Source organism: Drosophila virilis, chromosome X (genome assembly GCF_030788295.1).
Source record: "Drosophila virilis strain 15010-1051.87 chromosome X, Dvir_AGI_RSII-ME, whole genome shotgun sequence".
Classification (NCBI taxonomy): domain Eukaryota; kingdom Metazoa; phylum Arthropoda; class Insecta; order Diptera; family Drosophilidae; genus Drosophila; species Drosophila virilis.
This window is the reverse complement of record NC_091543.1, coordinates 22545733-22571957: the sequence shown is the minus strand read 5'-3', so window position 1 is coordinate 22571957 and position 26225 is coordinate 22545733. Positions and strand designations below refer to the sequence as shown.

At 41.3% G+C, this 26225-nt stretch overlaps 2 protein-coding genes across 5 annotated transcripts in view; one reads left to right on the top strand and one right to left on the bottom strand.

The window, feature by feature from the left end:
• Positions 1 to 23218, top strand: part of bves (popeye domain cAMP effector bves) — a 32038-nt gene extending 8820 nt beyond the window's left edge. For 2 of the 4 annotated variants that reach the window (XM_015171197.3, XM_015171196.3), the window contains 6 exons: positions 305 to 1185; positions 15209 to 15366; positions 15448 to 15550; positions 15622 to 15771; positions 15848 to 15989; positions 16462 to 16766. In XM_015171197.3, coding sequence (XP_015026683.1) covers positions 646 to 1185; positions 15209 to 15366; positions 15448 to 15550; positions 15622 to 15771; positions 15848 to 15989; positions 16462 to 16628 — 1260 coding nt within the window. In that variant the 5' untranslated portion in view covers positions 305 to 645 and the 3' untranslated portion in view covers positions 16629 to 16766. Of the gene's footprint in view, positions 1 to 304; positions 1186 to 15208; positions 15367 to 15447; positions 15551 to 15621; positions 15772 to 15847; positions 15990 to 16461; positions 16767 to 20955; positions 20989 to 21653 lie in introns of those variants that run through there. The other 2 variants (XM_015171195.3, XM_015171194.3) reach the window with 2 other exon arrangements.
• Positions 1942 to 6909, bottom strand: LOC6631589 (uncharacterized). Its single transcript, XM_002055405.4, has 3 exons — positions 5824 to 6909; positions 3430 to 3713; positions 1942 to 3195 (listed from the first exon to the last, which is right to left on the bottom strand). The coding sequence occupies exons 1-3, from the start codon at positions 6498 to 6500 to the stop codon at positions 2747 to 2749; spliced, it is 1410 nt and encodes a 469-aa protein (XP_002055441.1). The 5' UTR covers positions 6501 to 6909; the 3' UTR covers positions 1942 to 2746.
• Positions 23219 to 26225: the final 3007 nt, after the last annotated feature.

Here is a 26225-nt window from a genome sequence, read left to right as displayed (position 1 = left end):
GAGTATGAAAACTCTCTGGGAGGGCATGAAGGCGTGCTAGTATGTTAATATTTTGTCATTAATTCAAGGTGAACGAATGTGTCATACGAAAAAGTTATGTACACTTTGAGCATTTCGTTAGTGAATTTCAATTAATTAGAAGACAGAAGACAGAAATGCAGCTGTTTGTTCTAATGGGCGCTGTTCAATTGCTGTCAGCTGAGTTTTCTCCCAACATTTAGGATTAACGTTTAACGAGCTTAATTGATTTCAATCGATTTTTAATTATGGCCTTTCGATGGCTTTTTGTGCACTTTAATTGCAGCTAAAGTGCCTTGGGTGAAATATGCAACGATGTGACCCAAACCGGAAGAAGCCGACAGCAGCAGCAGTAGCAGCAGTAGCAGTAGCGGACAGCAGTAGCAGAAAGCAGCGAGAGCTCATCGTGAAGACAACATACGCATTAGCGGAGACAACAACCAACTGTACAACAAATTGCTGAACCAAACAAACAATACAAAACGCCGAGAGCGAGTAGACTGAGCAACGAGTGGGCAAAGAGAACAACGAGCACGAATACGAAACAAGAACGAGAACGAGTACAAGAGCGAGAGCGAGAAGAAAAGCGAGAGCGAGAGCGAGAGCGAGAGAACAAGGATTAACGGCATGCCCAGCACGGCAGGCAGTGCGGCCGGCGTCGGAGTTGGCGCACTGATCAACAGTGCCGGGAGCAGCGCCAGCATGGGAATTGGCGTGGGCGGCGGCGGCAGCGGTGCAGCGAGTGCTGGCAGCAGCGCTGTGGCTGCAGCCAGCGCTGGCACATTGATAGCCCAGAGCACGGCGGGCACCAGTGCCGCCAGTGGCACCATCACCTGGGATAACAATGGCACCCTGCGCTCCATTAATCCAGGAGATTGGTCGATTGAACAGTGCCTCATTTGGCAGCAGCCGCATCATCTGTACTTTCAGCTGGGCTGGGCCTTTCTTTTTCTGGCCTTTTTGGCGCCGCACGGTCCATTTGGTTCGCTTTGGATGCGCGCCACCCTGCTCATTGGGTGCATCATGATGGGCATGTACGGTTACCTGATTGAGTGCACACCGGATGTGGTGCTCTGGTCCGGGCTTGGCATTGGCATCAACTTTATCTATCTCATTGTGGTGCTCTGTCGGCTGCGTCCAGTGCGTTTCGATCAGGAAATTGAAGCGGTAAGTGAACACTTACATACTGCTTACCAACACTGGAAAATTAATAATCGAATTATCGATACCATATACAGTTGAATCTCGATTATCTGTGATTATCATTGCTGATAATCGAAAGTCTCGTGCAACAGAAGTCACAGCCAAATGGTATTATGTTTGACAAGTTTCAAAAAAATATTTATAAAAAATTATTCAACGACCTGCAGATAATCGAGTATTAAACTATATATATATCCCCGGCATATATGCGGTGATTTCTTCTGTGATTCATTCGGATTTGTTTGATTCGTTAGATATCAATTTTGGTTTGATATAGTGTCAGAACATTTGAGTTGGGAGTAACCGACTGTGCCATACTCTTCGCACAGTGCAATTATCGATTAGATCGGTCGAAGAGAGTTTTATCTTATTTATAGAGCTCGTTGTGACTCTAAGACTGTGATTACACAGCAGTGACTTTCAAACTGTGCGCCTAGGCTAATTGAATTGTTAACATATGTGGGTGACGAATGTGGGCGTGGTCGAAGCCAAGCGTGATATTCATTTTCGTTCATAGTGTGATATATTTACAGGGTAACGATCCAGTTGCTCAAATTCTGTGTTCTAATTCGCAACCGATTTAAGCAAATGTTGAATGTGCTCTAAAATCAAATTTTTTTTTTTGCTTAAATTAAAAGAAGTGTTTTGTTTTTTTTTTTGTAATAATACATTGTATTTATTATTGTTTTGTTTTTTTTTTTATTTTCATTTTTTTGTTTTATTTCATATTTGTTGTTTGCTTTGAATTGTTTTATATTCTCAGTTTCAGTTGCGTAAACAAATGCACATAACCTTAACAAATAAATAATTTCGATAATTTATGATTAGAAAAAAAAAAATTGGGTTGCAAAAAAAAAATGTTTCATTACTAAATGCTATTAATTAACAATTGTGTGTAAATTATTGGCTACGCGGCTAAACTACAAAATGTGTGTGCGTTCAAGTGTGTGTGTGTGTGTGTGTGTGTGTGCGTGTGTGTGTGTGTGTGTGTGTGCGGGTGTGTGTGTGTGTTGTGAGTGGGAAATGGGCTGGGGTCTTGAATTATAGGCGGGGTGAGTCTTATCACAGGTTTTTCAAAACAATTTGAAAATGTTGCACAAACGATTTAATGCTATTTCCGAGCTCGACATTTCGTTTAGCTAGTTTATTGTTGTTATATGCATGGGATAATTGTTATTGATGTGCTGGTGGTTATTATAAATACATTGTCTAATAAACTACGCGTATATAGTTAATAATTTAATTTGAGACAATCGTTGACAGTAAAATACAATATCAACTTTTATATGTGTGCATGTGCGTGTGTGTGCGTGTGTGTGTGTGTGTGTGTGTGTGTGTGTGTGTGTGTGTGTGTGTGTGTGTGATGTCATGGTGACTTAATTGCGCTACAAATGTTAAATTTATAAATTCTTTTTGCATATGGGAGAAAACAAAAAACCGTGGCAGCCTTTCAGGCGCTGCCCGAAAATTTGAGCGCTGCTGCTGCGGCTGCGGCTTTTGGCTGGGCCTCCCCGTGGTTCGCGTCTTAGCTAATTCGTATTTTCAATGCCAGAAAATACAACTGCAGACATGTGGCCATCAGCACAATCATATTGCCAATGGCAATGGTCATGTGTATGCGCCGGAATGCCTTATGTATGCGCTGATAGTGCGGACACTCGACCAGATCACCCTGGACCAGACTGCCCACCTCCTGGCCACTGCCGATGGCGCCCTCGATCCTATACTTCTCGTGCATCAGTCGCAGCATGGGCGGTGCCAGATATAGACGCACCACCACCTCGATGGCAGCGGTCAGTGCCAGTGTGCCCATTTGTACACCCGCCGCCGTTGTCCACCCGCTCAGAAAGTATTTCACATAGATGATCAGCATGCTGATGCTCAGCATGGCGTTTAGCGCAAAGTACTTGGGGAACAGAATCTGCTGGCATTGGCCGAAGGTGTGACGCGGCAGCGAGAAATACAGCGAAAGGCCTGCAATAGACATGATGCAAAGAAGAAGAAAGATAAGTAACGAAGGGTGTGCGTGTGTGAGCGGGCTTTATGGATAATGCCTACGATTTGGTGGTTAACATTCAGTTTGACATTGACATGGACACATTTGATGATGGATGAAGATGTTGCAGCAGTAGCAGCAGCAGCAACAGCAGCAGCAGCAGCAGCAGCAGCGGCAGCGGCAGCGACGCTGAATATGCATTGCAAACTTACCCGAGACAAAGGTCATCCAGATTTGTGAGCCAAAGTGTGTGGCGAATGCGCCCAGATATGCCAGCGTTGCCAGTGTGCTGCCAACCATTGGGGCGGCAGCAGCAGCGGCGGCAGCCTGCGTCGTTGTTGTTGTTGTTGTTGTATGTATCGCTGCTGTTGCCAACTGGCTGCTGTGCATTGTCGTTGTTGTGGTCGTTCTGAGATCGGGTCCAACGGTCAGTAGCACAAAGGATAATATTAAAATGGCCATCAAATGCGCTGGCTGCGTGGTACGCGTCAGGATACTGTAAAATAGACATAGAGAGAGAGAGCGAGGAAACAGAGTTAGAAAGCTGTTAACTAGGATTTTGCTGTAATGTTAAGCTGAATGTTAGGGTGTGCATTTTATAATGTTAAAGTCATAGATATTTACTCTTTGCATTGAATCTTTGAATTTTGTAATACAAATGCATATATTAACGCCTACACGTGCCGCCCCACTTCCCTGTGTTTTTTTTTTAGACGCGATTAGATTTGCTTCGAACTTTTGCACTTGCCAATATTTATAATAGCACGGCCCTCACGCTGCCCCCTTAGATAGGCAGCGTAGACGACAGCAATAGCAACAGCAGCAACAGCAGCACCAGCAGTAGCAGCAGAAGCAGCAATAATGAGCGCTTATCTAACATCGAGTGGTTTGCACTGAGAGGCGCGACGTTCGACGCGTCGCTCGAACATTGTACTTGCGCTTGCTGCTTACGCATTTGCTGCGTTGCGTTGCGTCTGCTGGGCTGCGCTGCGCTGCTGTTGCGTTTCGTCTGTTTTACGAGTTTTTTTTTTTTTTTTTTTGCATACGCTTTGTGATTTGGTTTGTCGCATTGGCATAGATCATATGTAGTATGTATGTATGTATGTATGTGAGGTTTAACGACGTCGCTGCTTCTGGTGCTGCTTTGACGATCGGTAGACATTGCGGCGAATAGAGTCGAAAGTGGCGTACGTGCAAAAAAGCATGCAACCAAATATTGTATATATACATATATATGTATATTTTCGTATTTTGCCATTTGCACAACAATAATTGGAGCGACAATGGTCACTAAATTTAATACAACAAATTTGCAAACTACAAACACACGCGCATACGTAGATACGTGCGTGTGTGTGCAACTTGCACTTGCATATGTTAAACGACTGTGGGAGCAGCTCGGCCAGATAATTTAACACTTGTCGCTGCTTGGCGGCACATTGCTGCTGCGCACAGGTTCAATCGAAGCTGAGAGCGAAATCGTAAATCAGCTGTTCAATTGAACAGCTGCTCTCCAAGCTGACAATGCGATGCCGTCGTTTACGATAAGCCCGTCAAACCCAGAGAGGCTGACTCAGTAAATGAACAGTGTCGCCAACGTTGCCAACCGCCAGGCACTGACTGTAGCGTCGACGTCGACGTCGACGTCGCCTGTGACGTTGACATAACGGCTCGCACTTTGCACCCTGTGGGCTGGAATTCTGTTGACTTGGCAGAGATACGACGTCATTCGGCTTTTTTTTTTTTTCACGATAACGGCATAATAGTCCCCTGCGAATGGGTCACCCACAGAATTTATCATTGAGTCACAGTTATGGTCAAGGCCTTGGTTATTATTGATAAATCAAGTGTGATAAGAAAATATCGTCAGCTTTCTTGGCTACCTGTATCTGCATGTGCATCTATATATGTATGTACATATGTATGTGTATATGCATACATACATGTGTATCAGGGGGCGTTACACGCAGGATGAATCATTTGGCAAAGCTGCGTAGCATTCTGAGACTGTGCTAACGTTTCATTTAAAAAGCAAGAAATAAATAAACAAAAAGCTGTTAATTTTAAAGCAGTTTTCATGCGCCGTGATAAAGATTTCATCAGAAATTATGATAACACATGACGTGCCCAAGTGCCCCAATCGCCCCCTCCCACTGTTAACCTATAAATAAGCTTTCTGGCCAACGATCCAAGCACGTGCTGCGCACAGTGTGAGCTTTTAAAAAGCTACAAGCTAATTTCTAGTGGCTCTTATGCAGTGCCCTTCGCTCCTGTTGTCACGCCCATTGACTGTTTGCATAATAGACGACAGCAGACAGTGGAAAAAATGTAAACGCGAAATGAAACTGAAAACACCCGAGAACGGCGACAAAGTACAGCAAAAGAGGCCTGTGTGTGTGCGTGTGTGTGTGTGTGTGTGTGAAATAGTCGAATGGGCGTAATCTTCATTGGCGTGATTGACATGATCGAGCGCCGTGATAATGTCATTGATAAGGAGCCCATTTGTCGTCTGTATCTCTTCAGTATACATACATACATACATATGTACATATTTATATTTTGTCACATGATGAAATGAGCATAAGACAGATTTAAATGAGACTCACGTGTACAGGCGGGTGCCATGCAGCTGGGCGATCAGGCAATGGCAACGTTCAGCGAATTTGCGTGTCATTTGAGTGCCAATTGCCAGAGCATCATCCATCGATGGCTCCATGGAGCTGAGTTTGCGCTGTTGTTGGGCTGTTAATGCAGCTGGTGTTGCTGTTGTTGTTGCTGTTGCTGGTACTGTTGTTATGCGGCTGCTGTGCAGAGAGTTTACAGCATTCGGCTGTTGCTGCTGCTGCTGCTCCTCTTGCTGCTGTTCTTGCATTTTACGAAAACGTCCACAGAATTTTGGAATTCTAAAAATATCGCTTTTACTGTTTTCTAAGACTGTTACGGAAGCGGCTTCTTCAGTTTGAGCTGCTGTCACTTCTGCAATTGCAATTTTCTCAATATTCATTTCTGTTTCAATCAGCTTCTGCTGCACTGCGCGTTTGGGCTTGATGTCAACGTCGGTGCCGCTGTCGCTGTTACTGCTGCTGCTGCTGCTGCTGGCGCTGACGTTGTCCTCGACATCGCTGTTATTTTGTGATTGGTCCTGCTGTTCTTGCTTCTCTTTGCGCTGTTGTTTTTCGCGCTTGCGCATCGTGTATTTTACGCTCCTGACGGCTTTCTGGGGCAGACCGAAGGCCATGTACCTTTCGATCTGTTCACTTTCAATGCCCGAATTGTGGCACATGTTTGCATTTGTATGTTCTGCTTAACGGTTCTTTGCACTTCTGTTTCACTGTTATTGTTACTGTTACTGTTACTGTTACTGTTTAGGTTTCTGTTATTGTTTCGATTGTATTTGCTTTTTGCTCGATTTTGCTTGCACTTGAAAAAAAAAAAATTACAATATTTTATCTTCAAATTTTGATGAGTTTTGGGGGATTTTTCTTTTGGTTTCGTTGTTGTAGTAGTTGTTGTTGTTGTTGGGTTAGTTAATTAGTAAATTTCTGCTTGCTGTTTTGTGTATTTCAAATTATTTGATTTAGTGCGCGCGCGGCTTGCAATGGGGCGGGTAGGGTGTGGGGCTGGTACTGTTAGCTGCTGCTGCTGCTGCTGCTGCTGCGAAGTCTACGCGACGAGTTAATATGTGCGATTGAATGGCCAGCCAGCAACGGAATCCGCTTTTATATAGCGCCTGTACATGTGTGTGTGAGCTTCAGTTCTTGGACGTCGCGACGAGCGGCGCGCTCTCTTTTTAGCTTCAGCTTCAGCTTCGTTGAATACCAACGACGGCGGCAGCGACGTCGACGTCGACGCTCCCACGCACGCAACGTGCACTTGATCCACATAGCTAGCTGTAATGCTTAGCTGGTGGGCGGGGCAGGGCTAGGGGCAGTGCCTGGCAGACAGCTGTTGATCGTGCCAGTCCGTAATGCAAAAATGTGCACCCTTGGCACTCAACGGGCCAGACAGCGAACAAGCGAGAGAGAGAGGGAGAGAGAGGGAGAGAGCAAGCTTAAGAGAGTGAGCACCTGTTGCACATGCGCTCTTAAATGTTAACCAACATGATGAAATGCTGCCTGTCACGCTGCGCTCTATTCTGTGCGCTTTTATGGCCAACCTGTACCCGGGCCAAAAGCCCAAGATCCGTGCTGTGGGGATGCGGACGTGCCATACACTTAACCATACCTAAATGACTGCCAAATGGGCGACGTTCTCGGTTTTCTATTGCTAATGCGCGCCACATGTGCATAGTTACAGCCAGCGGGCGGAGTGAATGGGCGGTTCTCTCTCTCTCTCTCTCTGTGTATGTGTGCAGTTGTGCAGTTGTGCAGCTGGGCCTGGCCTGTTGTTCCCACTGTTTACATTGTTGCCTGCCAGCTGCTTGCCCTTGCTGCCGATCGAAATTCCTTTCGCGCTCTTCCTTTGACGTCATTGGGCTAAAAATCAAATATCCGCCGATTATTTGGAATCTGTAATTCACCGCGCTGAGCAGGTGATCGGTTTTGGCAAACGCCAAGGTGCATTTGTAGCCCGTAAGTAAAACAGTTAATCACGGGCATTAAACTCTTGCTCTATGTTAAATTGAACGTTATTCGGAATAGACGCAATCATTCTGTTACACCAATCACTAGACACGGGTCACAGGTCAGACGCAGTTCATTTGACAAATTGATCGAGGGACTTGCTGTGTGATTTTCCGCTCTTGACTTCATTCATTATTTTGCTGGCACACAGCAACCACGTGATAGTCCGTGAACGTGTGCCCCATGCCAAGGAGATGCCGAGCCGACATATTATTGATCATCGATCGCTTTCTATATACATAGTAGATACGTTAACGGATATATCACATATACATAGACATAGCGAAAACAAATTTGTGCCGCATTTGGTGCTAACGCCATGAAGGATTGTTGCCGCCAGGGGGGGGTTAGGGGGCTGCTGGCAATGGGCAGGGTGACGGCGGCATTTTGGGGAGGATCATCGACGCTTTCATGAATGGCTAACAAACGGCTAATTATCTATTTGCGGCAAGTTCCGTTCCAGTCGATTCACCAACCAACCAACCTGCTCAGCTCGATCCACGAACAACAACAACAACCACGAACAACACCCAGTCGAAGATCCAAAATGTGAGCAGCAAAATGTCTGTCGATTAGCCTGGCGTTTATAGCCCTCGAGAAGCGTCATTTCGCATACAAACTTGTCATTAGTGAACTGTTTTGGATTCTATGTATATATATATCTATTACATATTGATTTGCCGATTCTTGTACGATTTGGGGATGCGGTTGTTGTTGTTTTATTCATTGCATGCTTAAAATTTCGCTTTTTTTTTGCCTATTCATCGTTAGCCAGGCGAATTTGAGAGCTCGCCAATTTTTGGTCAACTTTCCTCGCAGAACTGAGGGTTCAGGGTGTCCCCGACTAGCGGATACCCTGAACCCTCCCCCTCTTCCAACATCAAATGCATATATATATATATTCCATTTTAGAAGCTATATGTCAAATTAGGTGACTCTAGCTCTAATTATTTAACAAAATTGCCCAAAAAAAGAGGATATCGATATCGATTCTTATCGATTGCTTGGCAACGCAGTAAGTTATCGATTATCGGAAACAAACTCGATCTGCACGGGAACTAGGAGCACCTACAGCTAAAATGTACGGACAGACAGACAGACGGACGGATGGCTAGATCGACTCGGCTATTGCTGCTGATCAAGAATATATATACTTTATTGGGAGTTGCTTCCTTCTGCCTGTTACACACATTTGGATTTAGCACAAATACAATATACCCTTTTTACCCATTTTCAATGGGTTCAGGGTACAAAAACGTCTCTGCAGAGGCAAAGCGCAAAGCCAGAGCCGAAGCAGAAGCAGAGCCAAACAAGAGAACAGAGCCACAATTGACCATGATTAATAAATTTAATCAAACGTTTGTCAAGTTTTTTTTTTTTTTGATCGTTTTTTTTTTTTTTTCAGAGTCTGACCTTTAATCAACAAAATATTTGGTGGCGGGCGGTTTTTGCATAATATTATTCATATTATTTGCATTGCCGAGTGCCGAATGTCACGTAAGGCTGAGGAAATGGACCAAATGTTTGTTTTGATCGCATTGTTGATCTCATTGCAAGGGAACCATGAACAATGTATGCATGTGTGCATGTTATAGGGTAAACAAATGAATGCTTAATAAGTGTTTCGGCTGATAACAAATTGTCTAAATAAATCCATAAACCTATCTATTCTACGTTTAATTTGTCTGCCAAAGCTCAATTGAGCCAGTTGAGCTGATTCAAATGAACTATTCAAAGAAATAGTCTGGCAACGCCGGCTAAAAACTTGAATTAGTTGCTTGGCTCACATCGTTTGTCAATATATTAACTATTAGAATCAAACATTAAATATGATTCAGCCTAGTCAGTTTCGAACGACTCAACCAGATATATATATATATATATATATTTCGCTTTCGATTTCGATTGCGATTTCGAACGTTTAACCTTCTATTGCCGAATGTTGCACTTGGTTCAGGGTCTGTGACTCACGCCTACGCCTAGGTTAGGTAGGTTTTTTTTTTTTTTTCTTTTCGGGTGTTTCGCACAATTTAATGGAAATTTCTAATCATTTATATTGATATCGATCACAGCGAAAAATTCATTAACAATATAATTACGTGCTGATTGTGACATTGTTGCCAACCGAATGGCGTGCCTTTACTATAACATGATGCTATCTATCGATATTCGATAACAAAATCGATCGAATTCAATCGGAACGTCTTACAATGCTTTGACTTATGAATCAGTCCAGAAACCGTTATGCATTTATTTTGATTATTTGCTGTCGTATTTTAGGGTCATACGTGTGCTTTTTTTTTTTACAGTCAAAATTCGCCTACGTAAAGCTCCGGTCTGGTCTGGTTCTGTGAATTTGAAAATGCGGACGTGCAGCGTTTGCGTCACATTTCCCGGCCGGGCGTTGCGTTCTTCTTGCAGGGACTTTTCTTGAATTTGTCCCCCCCCCCCCAAAAAAAAATACACACCTGACGCACACAGACCTCGTCTAGCCAGTCATAAGGTTTTTGCTGTTTGCGTCAGCAGCAGCAGCAGCAGCAGCAGCAGCATCTTTGTCTGGCACATCAGCTGTCTCTCTGGCCATGGCATTCGTTCAAATTGTTTCACATGTTTCTTTTGGTTTCGATCAGCTTTTTGGGGCTCGTTTGTTGTTCGTTGTCGCGCGCTTTCGCTCAATCATCATTGCTTGAAGCGGAGCGGTAGAGTGTGGGGGGTGGGGTGTGGCTAACACAGCCCACGTGAGCTGTGGACGTGCCGCGCAACGTGAATCACATGGAAAAATTTGCCACAATTGTTAGCCAAATTGATTAGCGGTAAAAAAGAAAAAAATAAAAATAAAGAAATGTTCTCTTCCTTTGTTAAATGCTGTCTCTCCCACTCTCCACTCTCTCTACACTCTCTCTCTCTCTCTCTCACTTGCGCTACCCGCCTTCACGCTCTTCCTTTTGCCATCATTCGGCTCGTGCGTGTTTATCTGCATTTTGCGCGTCTCAGCATTATAATGCAACTGTTCTTCTTCTTCTTCTTGCTGCTGTTGTTGTTGCTGCTGTTTTGCCGATAAGCCGCCTTCGAGGGCTCAACAATGCACGTCTGCCGCCATCTACCCATCTCCCCCCCCCCCCCCCCCCTTGCTTGCCTTTATCAGCGTTTGATTTAGCCTGTAAACAGCTGATTGTATGGCCACCTTGTTTACGAAATCGATCGACATTTTTGTTTACAGCTAGCAACTTGCAAAAAAAAAAAAAATAAATAAGAAAGGAAAGGAAAACAACAAAAATAAAGACTAGCTGGTCGGCTATGAACGACTGCGCAATACTCTCTAAATAGCGTGTTTACCAATTGAATCAGTCGCAGTGTCTTATCGATGATTGCCAGTGACTTTAAAACTGTGACCTTTGGAAGTATCGATGCTTGTCATTTTGTTGGTATCGAGTGGGCGTGGCCGCGACACTGTTGGCTCTATTCTTGCGTAAAGGTCAACAATGATATATGTAATTGCAAAATGGGTGAAACTGTGGAATATGGGCGTGGCCAAACAATTTGCAGCGGCTATGTACGAATATAAAGCTCAAGTTTCAAGATCTGTGATTTAACCAATATACTCTTGCGTAATACGTGAACTGAGTATATAAATAATTTCAGATTTCCATGTTATGTGAGAGCGCGGGGAGCTGAGAGAGAGAGAGAGAGGGGGAGGGGGGGGGGGGGCAAATATACCCACTTGTCTAAATTGATCGAGGCAGTCAAGAAGATCTCTCGTACAGCAGGGTAAGCTGTAACATTATTTGTTGGCTTGTTAAATGATTACAGGGTATACGAAGCAGTCAACAGGCCAAGAGACCAACAGGAAGTGCTGCCATTCGGTTGCTGGGCAATGGCGTCTTTCAGTGGTGTTCGGTGTACGGTGTACGGTGTGCAAAGCTCGTGGCAATATTCAATTACGACTGCGCTGCCAGCGCAGCTGCTGCTGCGTCGCCTGTTGCTGGCAATGCAATGCGACAGTCGCTCTTAATGCAAAGAGAGCAAAGCACAATTCTCTTTGCGCGCTAACAGCTTATCAATACAGCCAGGCAACAGGTTCGGTTCAATGGCTCTTCGCTGGTCTGCTGCTGTTGTTGCTTCCATGCCACGATCACCAATATGGGCATATCTATGCATGTCTGTGTGTCTGTGTGTCTGTGTGCGAGTGTGGGTGTGGGGGCTATACAATTCAGGCAGGTCAGTTCTAAAGCGCTCGCGAGTGTTGTAAAGAAAAAGAGAAGAAAAAAAACAAGTAACTGTGCCACGATCACGATAGATCGGCACAGATGAAATGTGACCTAGGCAATTGAATGGAAATGCTAAATGCGACATTTTGCTTTTAGTCTGCAACCATAAACTGTGGAAAGTGTGACGTTATGGGAAACAGAAATAGTTTCTTTTTTTTAGGGAAATCAATTATTTAAACTAAATCAAATTGCCGCTGCCAGGCGGGCGCAATTGATCAATCCAAATAAGCTGTTCACAAACATACATATGTAAATAAGTTATATGCATGTGCTTCCAGGTACCAAAATAGAACGAATATAATCGCTGAGGAGCGTGCTCAACTGATGATCGGCATGTAATAAGCAAAATCAATAAACTGTTGACACTATTTGGACCCTGCACTGATCTGGCTTTGTGCTCATGTGCTCTATCTCTGTCATTGCTATACCCCTTACATTGTGTGATGCATTGTTGCAAAAAAAAAAAAGAGAAGAAATATGTGAGCTACATGTATAGAGTATCTGTCAGTCGGCTGTATCGGGCTTGTTTGATTTTTAAGCAATTGCCAAATGGCCGCTTTTTGTTTTGTGTCAAGCTGTGGGGCCTGCGCGCTTTTATTCTTTTGCTTTGCTTTTTTTTTGTTTCAATGTTTGGCTTTCATTGAATTAAATTGCAAATTGAGCGGCGCAACGGATTTGTTTTTGCTTATCTGCCAATTGCGTAGATAATCCCACGCAGCAACAGCCGCTCAGCCGCTCAGCAGTTCATCTTCATCAGCATCAGCCAGAGCCAAAGCTAATCTCATTGGACACACACACGTACGCATGGGCAGGCGTAAGAGAGTGTGTGTGTGTGTGGAAGGGAGAGGGAAACAGATGCGCTTTGGTTTTACTGTTCCGTTCCGTTACGGTTCGGTTCATTTTGTTTTTGTAGTTTGATCTCTTTTGCTTGTTACCTTTTGCTCTGCGCGCGAGCGCTTTACTCTTTACACTCGAAGAGCGTCGACGTCGACGTCGGCGTCGGCGTCGCGGCTTGAGTCGTGGCAGCCCCTCGTGGCTCCCACTGTCTGGTGCCTGGCGTACGTGACTTTAGCATCAGCGGCGATGTCCGCCGACGCCGTTGCTGCAGGCGCTGCTGTTGCAAATCTCGCGCCACATGCGGCGGCAGCCAAGCCGGTCAGGCACAGCAACAGCGGCAACAGCGGCAACAACAACGGCTGCAAATAAACCTGCCCGGATTACAATTTGTCCGCCGTTGAGCTAAGCTCTTGATTATTTTATTTATTTATTTATATATGCATGTGCGTATGTGTGTTTGTATGAGAGAGAGAGAGAGAGAGAAAAAGAGGAAAAGCAACAAGAGCAGCAACAGACGAAACGAAAGCCGCATTTTTGAACGTTGACTTGTGAATACTCTAAATCCCAGCTAAATCCACTCAAGAGTGGAATGTTAAACAGCTTGGTATAGCTTGGATAGTTCTGTTCATGTGAGAAATTCACTCTCTTAAACTTCATTTCCATTCTGTTGAGTACAAAACTGCACGGAGTTGCCATATGAGCATTGTATAATAAGGTGGCAACAATTCAAAATTCGAATGGCATTAAAGCAATGATGCCCAATTTTGGGCAGAGCATTGACAAAACTGCTGGAGTTTCATGTTGCGGCGTGTTGCCTGCCCCGCGCAACCCCTAAACCCCCCGCCCAACAACAACAACACACCCCACCAACTCGTATTGGATATATATATGTTTGTCGGCGTCAGCAAAATCAAATTGAATAAACTTTTTGCATAGCAACGTACAGCCGAAAATGCCGCTAACCGAACACCGTCTGACAATTGGCCATGTTGGCCATGCGACCATGCTTTTGGCCCATTTAAGACCGCCCGCCGTCTTGCCAACGGCGAACGTTAGACACATGATATTACTGTTCCGAACGTAGCTGATACGTCAGCTCACCTGGTCGAGTCGACTGCGACTGTTCACACTCTCACCTGGCTAAATATTTGCCAAAATAACAAAACAAAAAAAAAAACCTAAAGTAAATACAAACAAGTTCAGCAGCGATCAGCATTCAAAAGCAGATGACCCATCCTGACCTCAAGCCTGGCATGTTTATCATATGGAACTGGCTCAAGGATTGAGGATCCTTAACTAACGGCAAAGCACATATATTCCTCTAATGCAGTTTATCTTAAATCAAATAATATTTTATTAAATAGTTTAACTGGAAAATTGAAACTCAAAGAAATTGTTTAAGCCGAATTGCAGTTCATTTGAAAGATTTCCTGTTGGAACCGGCAAAAATTATTATTCCGCAGCTCAAAAGAAATTGAAATTGAAGGAACTGAAGAAAAATCCGCCTTAAGCTCGTTCAAACTTAATAGTTGACTTGATCTAGGCTTGTCTGGCCATAAATTATTTTTCTTATGCAAAGCTCAAAAATGATCAGAACTAGATGCATTAAACTTGATATGTTGGGCTTCGCCTTGCCCTTAGAAGGAATATCTTAAAAATTTTCATGTCATAAACAAAAAAAAAAGAAAAACTTGGAAGATTTCTGCCTCTAGTTTTCGAATCCAAAAAAAAAAAAAAAAAACAAACGAATAATCAAGCAAAGGTTTTACTTTTGCTTTAGTTTCGTTAACATTGAAGACGTTCGATTATCAAAGTCGCGTCCGTGTCATTGATAAGTAAATAATTTATAGTCTCTTGATATTTTTAATATACTTACTTTTATTAAATTGCTGAAGCAATTTGGACTTGACTCTCAATGTGCGCGAATGCCGGGCACCTGCTGCGGTTAACTATTATCTTGGGGGTAAATAATTTGCCGGGTGATAAGCATGGAATTGGCTACGAAGCGGAAATGCACTTCAACCGGGTCCAACAGATCGCGTGATCAAATTCATGAGCTGTGCGCGTAATTAAGAACCTGATGGATGGGTTAGCCAGCAGAACTGCATGTTAATGGCCAGCATGGCAAATGTTTATCCATGTGGATAAATATCAGTTGGCGTTTTATAGCCTCAATAACAACATGGCATTTATATGTTGCTCTCTCTCTCTCTCTCTCTCTCTCTCTCTCTCTCTGTCTCTCTGTCTCTCTCTGTCATTGGCAGGTGTACGTGGCGCTTTTTCAGCCGCTGTGCGTGACACGGCATCAGTTCAGAAAGGTGCTCAATTGCATGAAGGTCATCAGGGCGCTAAAATACCAGGAGGTCTATGCTCAGGAGAAGGTCACCAAAGTGGACAGCCTGTCGCTGGTGCTGAGCGGCAAGTGAGTGAGACGAGATCAACAACAACTGAACCATGCGTATCGATGGTAATCTTTGATATTGATATGCGATCTCTTTCCCAGATTGGTCGTCTCGCAGCATCAGCGGGCGCTGCACATTGTGTTTCCCCATCAGTTCCTAGACTCGCCAGAGTGGTTTGGCGTCTCGACCGATGACTATTTTCAGGTGAGCATTCGATTTTCCAGAGTCAGCTTTAACTAAGCTTCTTGTGTGTGTGTGTGTGTGTGTGTGTGTAGGTGTCCATTATGGCCATGGAGGAGTCGCGTGTGCTCATCTGGCATCGGGACAAGCTCAAGCTGTCGATAATGGCCGAGCCATTCCTGCAAACTGTATTCGATCACATACTGGGCCGTGATGTGGTCAAAAAGCTGATGCAGGTGACACAGGTGACAATCGATCAATTTATTAGCAACTTTTCCAATTGAAGCTCGCTTGACTGAACATTGATGTCCTCTGAAATAGGTGAGCGAATCGATAGCCAGCAACGGTTTCCTGCCCTCGGGCGGCTATGCGGAGGATGCTGAGGACAAGCCCATGCTCATACTGAAGAAGAGCGTCGATGTTGGCCACGGACTGACGGCGCTCATCAATCGCCAGCTGCAGGGTGAGTCCATAGTCAAACGTGTAGAATACTCCACTTGCTCCCACTTCCACTCTTTATCTCAAACTCTCTGACTCGCTAACTGGCCCGCGTGCGTGCCCTTCCGCTCTCTCTCTCGCGCTGAAACAATGTTTTTGTGTAAGAGCTGCGACTCTTTGATACCCTAACCATCATTATCCAATCGTGCCTTATGCCTATCAATGCTTTGTTGCACGCTTGCGCTGGACGCCACTGGGTTTGGGGCGCGCGCTTGTTGCATGCCACATTGAATTAAAACTAACATAAACAAGTTGATGCTTTAATTTTAATTAATTTAATTTAATTCAATTGCTGATATTTTTCACATATAATTATATATTTATTTTTGCATCTGTTGCATTTGGTTTTTGTTTCGTTTTGTTTCGTTTTGTTTGCCATTAACTGTACAAATGTTGATGTTTATGTTCGTTTTTTACGATTCGCTATCTAATTTTAGAAGAGCATGTTCCTTTACTTGGTCGCACGTACAAACACACTAAGCAGCCGCTGCCACTGTTGACGCCGCCAGGTGCCGCCCCTTTGGCGGACACCAATGTTGATAACCACTGCAATGCCGCTGCAGGTGCAGGTGCCACTGGCAGCACTCAAAGAAACTGTAACTGAATCCTGATATAAGCAACTGCACACACTTCTTACACACACACACACACCCACACTTACACAGCATCAATGTGTTGTGTGTATGCATGCCCTTTGTGGCAGCTTCAGTCAGCGACACCAGCGGCAACAACAACAACAACAACAACAACAACAACAACAACAAGAACAAGAACAACAACGATAACTGCCAGCACAGCTCGAGAAGCCACATTTGAAGTAAAGCGCAGCGATCTTAGCAGCATCTGCATCTACATACAAGTCATCTATCATCTATTCATCTTTGCATCTATGCATCTATGCATCTATCATCGACATCGTCATCGTCATCGTTGATCCTCAACTCATCGCACGCACTCGCACTTGAATGCTCGTCTAACTCTAAGCATAAATATCAAGACATAACACAAAGTATATTTAATGTATATTCGATTTAAACTGTTGCCAGGCAGCTTTGTAAAATTCTTGAATTTGTTTACACTCATTGCAAAATGTTTGCTTATGAGAGCCAACAGTTGCGACAGGCGCTAAATAGGTATTTCCATTCAAGATCCATTCAGATCATTCAAGTCAATTATGTACCTACTCACTGATCGTGCGTCACATTTGGCACATATTCAGCGATCGTTCGGCTCGATTATATTTGAGAATTGTTAGCTCCTCGCGGCATGTGATCGTGATTTACAGCCGACAACTAAGTCATGATCGTCAAGTGATCGACACTGTATTCAAAGATCAAATGTTTGGCATTACGCAACTGCTTTACAAGGTACTCAGTTGTTTTTTTTTTTTTTTTTTTTTTTTTGGATATAGTTAAAGATCAAAGTTCGGCGCCATCTGCTTGGCCATAGTCTAGTGATCATTGATCACCAATTGATGATTCCCCACTTAGCATAGCTGAGTATGTTCATAGACCACAATACCATATATAATTATAATAATAATATTACAAAATAATCAATACAATCAATAAGCAATTTCTAAAAAGTTTCGACTTCCGTTCCACATAAAATGGAAAATTTTTACTGTGCAGGCACATAGCCAATTTTAGTTATAAATATATACGTTTGCCTATCATTATCACATTTGTTTTATTATTATTATTAATAATTTCTTTTTGGATTTTGCACATTGTGTTTTTTTTTTTTTTGTTGTTAATGAGTTTGTTTTTGAATCGCTGATTGATTTGCATATTAATACGATTTGAATTGCAAAAAAAAAAAAATTGACAGAAAGAGAAGATATGAAGAGTAAATAAAAGCGTAAATTAATTGTAATTAATATCTATATCTATATCTATATCTACACGCATACATATACACACGTAATATACTAAGCGATATGCATATACATATTTAGTCGTTGTACATACATATACATATACATATACAAATACATATATATATATATATATGTATGTATATATTAAACTGTATCATACACCTAACATACTTTTGTAGAACATTAAATGCGTAATCAATGTGAATGTAAACAAGCCAAAAAAAAAAAAAACAAAACAAAACATAACAAAACAATAATAATAGTAATAGTAATAATAATGATAATAATAACTAAAGCCAGACATAAAAATTGATTTGAATTGACTTGTTTAATTGATTAAGTTTTACATTTGGCCACATTTCGGCGGCGTTTCCACTGGGTTCGCGTCTCGGCTAATTGAGCGGCGCGCGCATGCTAAGCACGTGCACGAACCCAAACGAAAAGGCAAGCCAAGAAAAAAAAAAATAAAAATACAAACCGATCGCATCGAACCTTTTGCCCGGCGGCTGTTTGCGTATCATTAACATTAAATTTGCGCAATTGGCATTGATTTGTTTCTGTTATTGTTTTTGTTTTTGTTTTTATTTAAAATCACAATTAAATGAATAATAATAATAATAATAATAATGATAAAAATAATCATATCGTAGCAAAATATTTGTTATTTAATTTACAAATTATATACCGCCGCCTGCTCGCTACCCATTCCCCACCAGCCGCCGCTACGGCCAAACGACCATAGCTGATAACCAGCTAGATCCTATCTGTCAACACTTTGGGCATGCCCATATATCTACACACAAAGTGCAGCCGACGGCCATCCGCCTGCCCCTCCCCAGATATCTGGGCCCCAATGCGCACTGCGGCGACTGTCTACACTTGGGCCACGTGCCATTGTTAGAGAAATAAAGTATGCAAACAACTGTGCCAATTTATTATTTTTGTTTTTGTTGACGAGCTTCCGTTTTGTGTTTTTTTTTTCGCCGCATGGCCATCTGACGCAGTGCATCGTGCTCACCTTAACTCGCACTCGCGCTCGCGCTCTGTGCCGGACTAGCAATACTCATCGTATGCGCACGTATCTTCCAAGTTCCAGGTGTCACCAGCAATACCATTAGAGAAATGCACCGTAAAGAGCCGAAAATGCTAGAATCTGATCAATATCTAGAGAAATCTGAAAATGCAGATTAGTTGTCCAGAGCCTAATTCCAGACACAATGAGATCTAGCTAACGTTGTACTTTTAATCCGATTTCAGGTTCTTGGAGGCTTTGGTTCATAGCTTGTTTGCTATTTTTTTATACCCTGAACCTATAAAGTATATATATTCTTGATCAGCACCAATAGCTGAGTCGACCCAGCCATGTCCCTCTGTCTGTCCGTCTGTCCATATGTATGAACGCAAGGATCTCTGAACCTATAAAAGCTAGAGATTTGAAAATGTAGATGTAGGATAATCGATAACTTACTCCGTTGCCAAGCAATCGATAAAAATCGATATCGATATTCTGTTTTTTGGGCAATTTTGGTAAATAATAAGAGCTAGAGTCATCAAACTTGACATATAGCTTCTAAAATAGAATATATATATACATGCATTTGATGTTGTAAGAGGAGGGTTCAGGGTATCCCCTAGTCGGGAGCTCCCGACTAGAACTTCTTATTTGTTTTATATTGATTTTATTTGCTGCATCTAAATATATTCTTATTCATCGAAATAAGTTGATTAACTTAAAATCGATCAATCAATTCAAATCATTGTGTTTGATCCAAGCAGTTGTGTGGCAAATATAGTTTAGGCTTAGGTTCGGGCTTCAGGTTGAAGAATCGATTTTAGTTTCGGGTTCAAACTTGTGTAGTGGCAAACCAGTTTGCAGCCTTGATTTGAATTGAAATTGATTTATTTTCTCACCTGCAAGCAAAAATTAAGTCGTGAGTTTCGCACTCATGATATCGAATCATAAATAAATAACTATTATTTGTTTATTATGGATTTTTGTGCATATCGATTTTCGCTGTTAAGCTTTGCCTTTCAATTGTGCAAAATTGATTGAAATAAAATTGAAGTGCTTATTGTTTTACAGTCCGAATCGAAATGTGTACAATTTGACATATTTGCACAATAATAAAGTATTTGCCATCAAAATGAGAGTCGGTTGTTTTTCTCATTTCAAATCACAGCTTCGATTGTTTCAGTACTTAAGTAAATTTAGTAAGTGATACATGCATATAATTATACAAAGTAAACATGCATTGCCCCATTTGGTAGCTGTAAAAAGAGCTATAAATTATTTTCGCGTATTGACAAATTGTCATAAACAAAATTAGCACGTTTATAAATAGCGTTCAATTGCATCACATAGCCAGGCGATCTATTTCTGTGCACCTGTATGCATGCGTGCATGTGTGCATGTGTGCATGTGTGCATGTGTGCATGCATGCATGTGTGCATGTATGTACACAAGTATATTAAGTACTGCTCCCATGACACACTTAATCAACGAGCTGCCAACACGAGTATTTGCGCAAATGATTTGCTAGTGGCAAATTTCGTTTAGACACAATCTTGAAATTGTTTACGCCAAAGCCCAACGCCCACCGCCCACTTTTAGTGTTGACTTCAGTCGAGATTGATCGTAAAAGCTCTGTCAATATCCTGATGTTCGATTTTGAATACTATCTAGTTTTTGCTGCTGATCAAAATGCGTGTGTGTGCGGGTGTGTGTATGGCTCGCACAATCCTTAACATTTTGAACATAATTGTATTTAATTTAGATTTTGTTTTCAATATCGTCCAACGAATTTATGAATTTTTCCAATGATTTTCTATATTTTTTGGGTGCCTATAATTTTGTCGTATGTACTCGTAAAACGTCGTATACTATATATGTATATTTATATATATATGCTTGTATATATATAACTGTATATATATATATATATCGTTCATAAACGTTAATCAACTACAACAACAACAACAACAACAACACCACTACAACCACAACAACCACCCAACCACGAACAACAACAACAACAACAACCAATGGCAACAGCTCTGCCCAGGATATCGAAGTATTATGATTGTGGTAAGTTGCATTTCCAAGATTTCCCCCCCCCCAAGAACACCAACAAAACACCTCGTCCCAACCCCAGAGAGAGTAAACCCAGCCGGCGATCGAATGCAACAGTAGCTGTAGTCTAACTAACTAACTAACTACTAACTAAGTAATAAATTATATATTTATTATCTGTATAATAATCTAGCTGTTTAACCAACTATCTAAGTGAAACTGTTTGTCTGTTTGTCCGGCCGTCTGTTTGTCTGTCTGCGTCTGTGTGCGTGCCTCTCTGCAGAGTCGTATGCTCCTTGTGCTTGACGCTACTGTACGTGTGCCCTGTCTGTGTGAGCGAAACGTTTGGCTGTGTGCGTGCGTAGTTATTGAATATACTTTCTCGTAGCTTGCATGCTCGGTTTGGTTTTGAAAGAATGAATTAATTCATAAATATTAACCCGCACCTCCCATCCACCCACTCCACCCAAATACGCTGGCACACCCACAATTCATACACACACCGCCTGCGTCTGTGCCGTGGGTGTGTGTTCGGTTGTGTTGTGGTGTGCGGCCGGTTCAATGTTTTATTAATAACCGCCCTTTGTTACTCATGTAAACGCTATTGTTAAACTTGAAACTCGATCGCGATCTCGAAACGAAAACAAAAACGAACACATCTTGTATACTTCTCATTGCAGCCGGCGATCCCAATTCCTGGCGTCTGGGGCGGATCGACGAGACTGATCATGAGACGGCCGTGTGAAAGCGCATCACCATATAGATATTAACATATATATATATATTGTATGTATACCCAATGCGTGTATATATAGGAAGCGAAAACAGTTCGCATCAATGTGGGACAGGACAATGTTTAGACTTGCGTTTTTGAGTATTATTAGAGGTATATCTTAGGCAACATATGAACATATACGCATTCGAATAGCAGACAGCAGACAGAGAGCGCAGCATACATGAAGGTATTCATGCTATATATATATATATATATAGTTGGGTATACGCATTGACAGCTATTTCACAGATGCGCTTAGAAGAAGGGTCATCAAGTGCATGATGATTGAGCAAATGTATTTTTTTAATATAGAAACCTAAGAGTACACTACACACAATTAAATATAGTATTAGTTTGTATGTGTATGGTATGCTAAAAATAAGTATGTAACTTTGTATGATCGGCCATTGGATGCCTAAACTATTCAGAGTTTGAATTCGGCAATCGGCAGCCCCATTTAGTGACTTATTCGATACGATTTCCCACATTCGCATTGAGTTACAAGTATATTAATATAAATATCTATATATATTTTTTTTTTATATATACATATAGGGTAAATCACATTAAATGAACTCTCTTTAGAATCGATTTCTATATATTTCTATATATTTTCGAGCTGAACTGAAGGACCTACATGTTTTCCTTTAAGGTCTGCTAGTTTTCTGTACAAATTTAAGATCATTCGCAATTGGGTTTGTTAGGGTTTGTTAGTAAGGCTATTCATATTCATACGAATTGGTTTGAGTATACATTTCGAAGATAGGGAGAGAGTTGCTTAAATTTGTAATTTTGATAACATTAGACATAAAACAGCAATACAAATTGTTGATCTGGCCGAATTGCGGCATTCAGATACCCGTTGATTATGTTGATAAATTTCTTAGATCTGAATCAGAGCTGTAGGGTATTATTCAATTTCAGAATTCAAAATTTGAACGCATTGCCAACTATTTGGTTTACACGGGAACAAGTTTGTTTATTTTAATAGTTAACCTTAAAGTATGCTACAAATATTTGAAATATTTCCAACGAATTGTTAATACAACCTTAGGAATCAAAGTCGTGAGTGTAGCTGAATAACAATCTAGACAAGCCTCGATATGCTAGGCCACAAAAAAAAAGAAGAAAAAATAAAAAAACAGATATATACAAAAACAGTTGAAGCGGCCATAACATTTCGGACGCCACTGTAGAAAACGCCATGCTAAGAGTCCATTGCATACTTCTTGGTGCTGCATGTAAATGCTCAGAGTAGTAGAGAGAATGTTGAAGAATATGATGCATAATTTTGATGACAATGTGTTTGTTCGACACGCCCCCAACTTTCGCCCAAAACCAAACAAAAAGCCATCCCCCAGCCCACCCAAACGAATAAAAAACGCACCCCATACAAAAAGATTGTCTGAAATTTAAGTATTATATATTGTTATAATTGATTTAAAGTATTATAATAAATATTTATCTATATTTATTGTTGTTGGCGTGAATGAATTTTTGTCAATCAAAATTTAACTTTAGACGTGTAAGCCTAGCAAATTCTAAACAGAAAAACAAAAAACAAAGACAATTGAGTAAAGCAAAATTATAATAACTATAATACGAATAATACTGAAGCAATGTTGTTTAATTGTGTATTTAGCTAGACATATGAAATACAAAGGATAACAACTAAATGTTTATTTAATGCAGGAAATAAAACTATGAAATATTTAAACAATTAAGCAAATATATAATTTACATAAGTGTGTTAATGCGTTCAAATTCAAATTGAAATGGAAATTGAAATTGAAGTTGAAATTGAAATGAACACAATAATCGAACTGCTGCTGGAGTTGCGAAAGGCGAGAGCTCTATTAAAGATACAATATGATGTAAGTTAACAAATGAAGAACAACAAATAAATATAGATATGAGCATAATAAAGTTTTCAGCTAAATGCCTGTATTCAGTTTATAGACGAAGCAAAATATACATATTTCGTTTTTAATGTACATAAATACGAGTGTCTCAATTTATTTTCGCATTCATCCATCCTGCAAAATCATCTCCCTATAAACTATTTCGCTCTACTTTAGAGCGTGGCATAAAGCTATAGAAAAAATTAATATTTTTCTTATAATTTATTCAAATTATTTTTCATTCAAGCGTTTACATTTTTATTTTTCCACCTTTTTTCCAGCATGATTTCGGAACAGAATCAACGCAAGGGCAAATATTCAACTCAAGCCAGAACTATGACAAAGCACGTCCTTTATAATCTTTCGCAAATTCATTTGGAAAGTGCATTTCAGACTAAAAGATCCTACAAAAATTTGCTTTGATTCTAAGATTCCAAAGAGGTTCGAATTAAAGCAAAGAGCTCTTCGCAATATTCCGATTTTATGTTTTACTTTTATAAATAATTAAGAAAATGTGTTCACCTTTTGAATAAATTACTCTTGCCTCAGATATACGATATATATTCAAACTATAGTCTAAGATATAGTCCGATTTTGAAGACGATGAGCTCAGTCCATTTCGACAAGTTCGTCTGTCAGTCCAAAGATTGAAATTGAAGTATATATAGTGGTACCTTATATGTGCTATTCCTTCGATATCTCATTGCATAATTACGATAAATATCGATTTGAAGATATCGTTCATAGAGTCTAGTTAGTTACAACAACCATGGTGTATATATCACATTATGAACACTTGCTGCTTATCCCTACAACAAAAACGAAGCAGCCTTACGTTTTGGTACAAGCCCTGGAAATCTAATAAAAATCGGACTACAAGCACCGAAGTTACCAAAGTATATAAAGGGAAGAGGAAGCAGAGCCGCTGTATAAAGCGTACATGTGTTCTGCTGGAATACTCGTTGCTGAATTGACATCAATTGAAGATTATGAAATTAGTTGCTTTATGTTTTGCTTGCACGTGCTTCCTTTTTCAAAACATGATTGGTCCTTCCTAATGAGTACAGGATTTAATATTGTGTCAATTTATCGGCAATGAGTGCCCGCTTCACAATTTCAACTTTTATTTTGCTCATCAGCCAAATTAGGTCACATTTCCAGCTGCAGTGCTTTGTAGTGATGTTGTCTGGGGGTAGAGCTTCAAATTTAGTTGCTCCATGCACAATTTACACCTGTTTTTAATCCTTCAGGATGAGGACACGCGACCACTGGACAGCTAAAAATAAAATACAAAATGAAAAAAATACAAAAATAAACGGCTTAACGTTGGTGTGTTAGTGTGCGCGCGCGTGTGTGTGTATGTGTGTGTGTGATGTGTTTGGTCTTTGAGCAGATAGACAGACCATTGAACACAGGCCCAACAACAGGACTATGGAGAATTCAACCCGGTTTTCGGGGGAAAAATGATGACAACTCAAAGATAAGGGCCTGTAAATGAGTAAAAAACGAGAAAGATGCAAGGTTTTGGGACGACAGCCTTAAAACTAAGCGACTAGTTCGCAGAGAAACAGACAGACGGGAGGACTATATCGACCCGACTGTGGAGACTGATCTGGAATATATCTATATACTCAATGGAGTCAGAGATGTCTGCTGCTATGTGTTACACATTTCATTATAGAATTGGAATAGCCTCGACAAGGGTATATAAAAGCATTCAATTCAAACACGGGCGCTTGTGTGTAGCTTGTGTGTGTCTAACAGCTGTTAGCTTAACAGGATTGCTAAATGTTAAGAGTATGTAACATGGCAGGCTTGTGAATGTTTTATGCCAAAAGTTTTTTATCTTAGCCACTTTTGGAGAGTGTGTTTTTGACAGAAAAGTTGTGCATGCTCCCCATGGTGCAGAGTCCAACCACCACAACAAGTAATCGCAGCAGCATCACCAACGGAGTGCTTTGAAGTTGGCAGCGACAACGGCTCAAGGGGGAAATTGGGCGAGCGCTCCTAAGTATGCTATAGTTTTTCGCCGACGACTGACACAATTGTACCTCTAATGGCACCGCGTCCCCCTGACCCACTGACTGGCTGGTTGTCTGGTTGACGGGCTGTCTGCTGCTAGTACAAGTAATTAAAGTTTCAGCTGCTGGTCAAAAGTTGCTGCCCCGAATGCAAATGCCATGCAAAAAGCGGCCAAGACAATAAACAAAAATGACAAAAAACCAAATGAGAAAAAGTCGAGCGAAAACTTTCCCAGCACAAAGTTGCGAAAACAGTACGAAAAAAAAAAAAAAGAAATGCAATAATAAAATTGGCGCAAACACAATTTGAATATATAAATACCTTAAAGAGGCGGAGGCGCATGTGGATAAGCAGATGCAACACAGCGCAAAAATGAGTATGAGTATGAGTATGAGTATGAGTATGAGTATGAGTATGAGTATGAGTATGAGTATGAGTATGAGTATGAGTATGACTATGACTATGAGTATGAGTATGAGTATGAGTATGAGTATGAGTATGAGTATGAGTATGAGTATGAGTATGAGTATGAGTATGAGGATGAGGATGAGTAT

What these genes read in the sequence shown, in the direction of transcription:
- LOC6631589 (XM_002055405.4), bottom strand. Translation starts at nt 6,500, where the DNA reads ATGTGCCACAATTCGGGCATTGAAAGTGAACAGATCGAAAGGTACATG. An exon ending in CATGGCACCCGCCTGTACAC is followed by an intron (nt 3,714 to 5,823) that starts GTGAGTCTCATT and finishes TCTATTTTACAG; the next exon opens with TATCCTGACGCGTACCACGC. An exon ending in CTGGATGACCTTTGTCTCGG is followed by an intron (nt 3,196 to 3,429) that starts GTAAGTTTGCAA and finishes TGTCTATTGCAG; the next exon opens with GCCTTTCGCTGTATTTCTCG.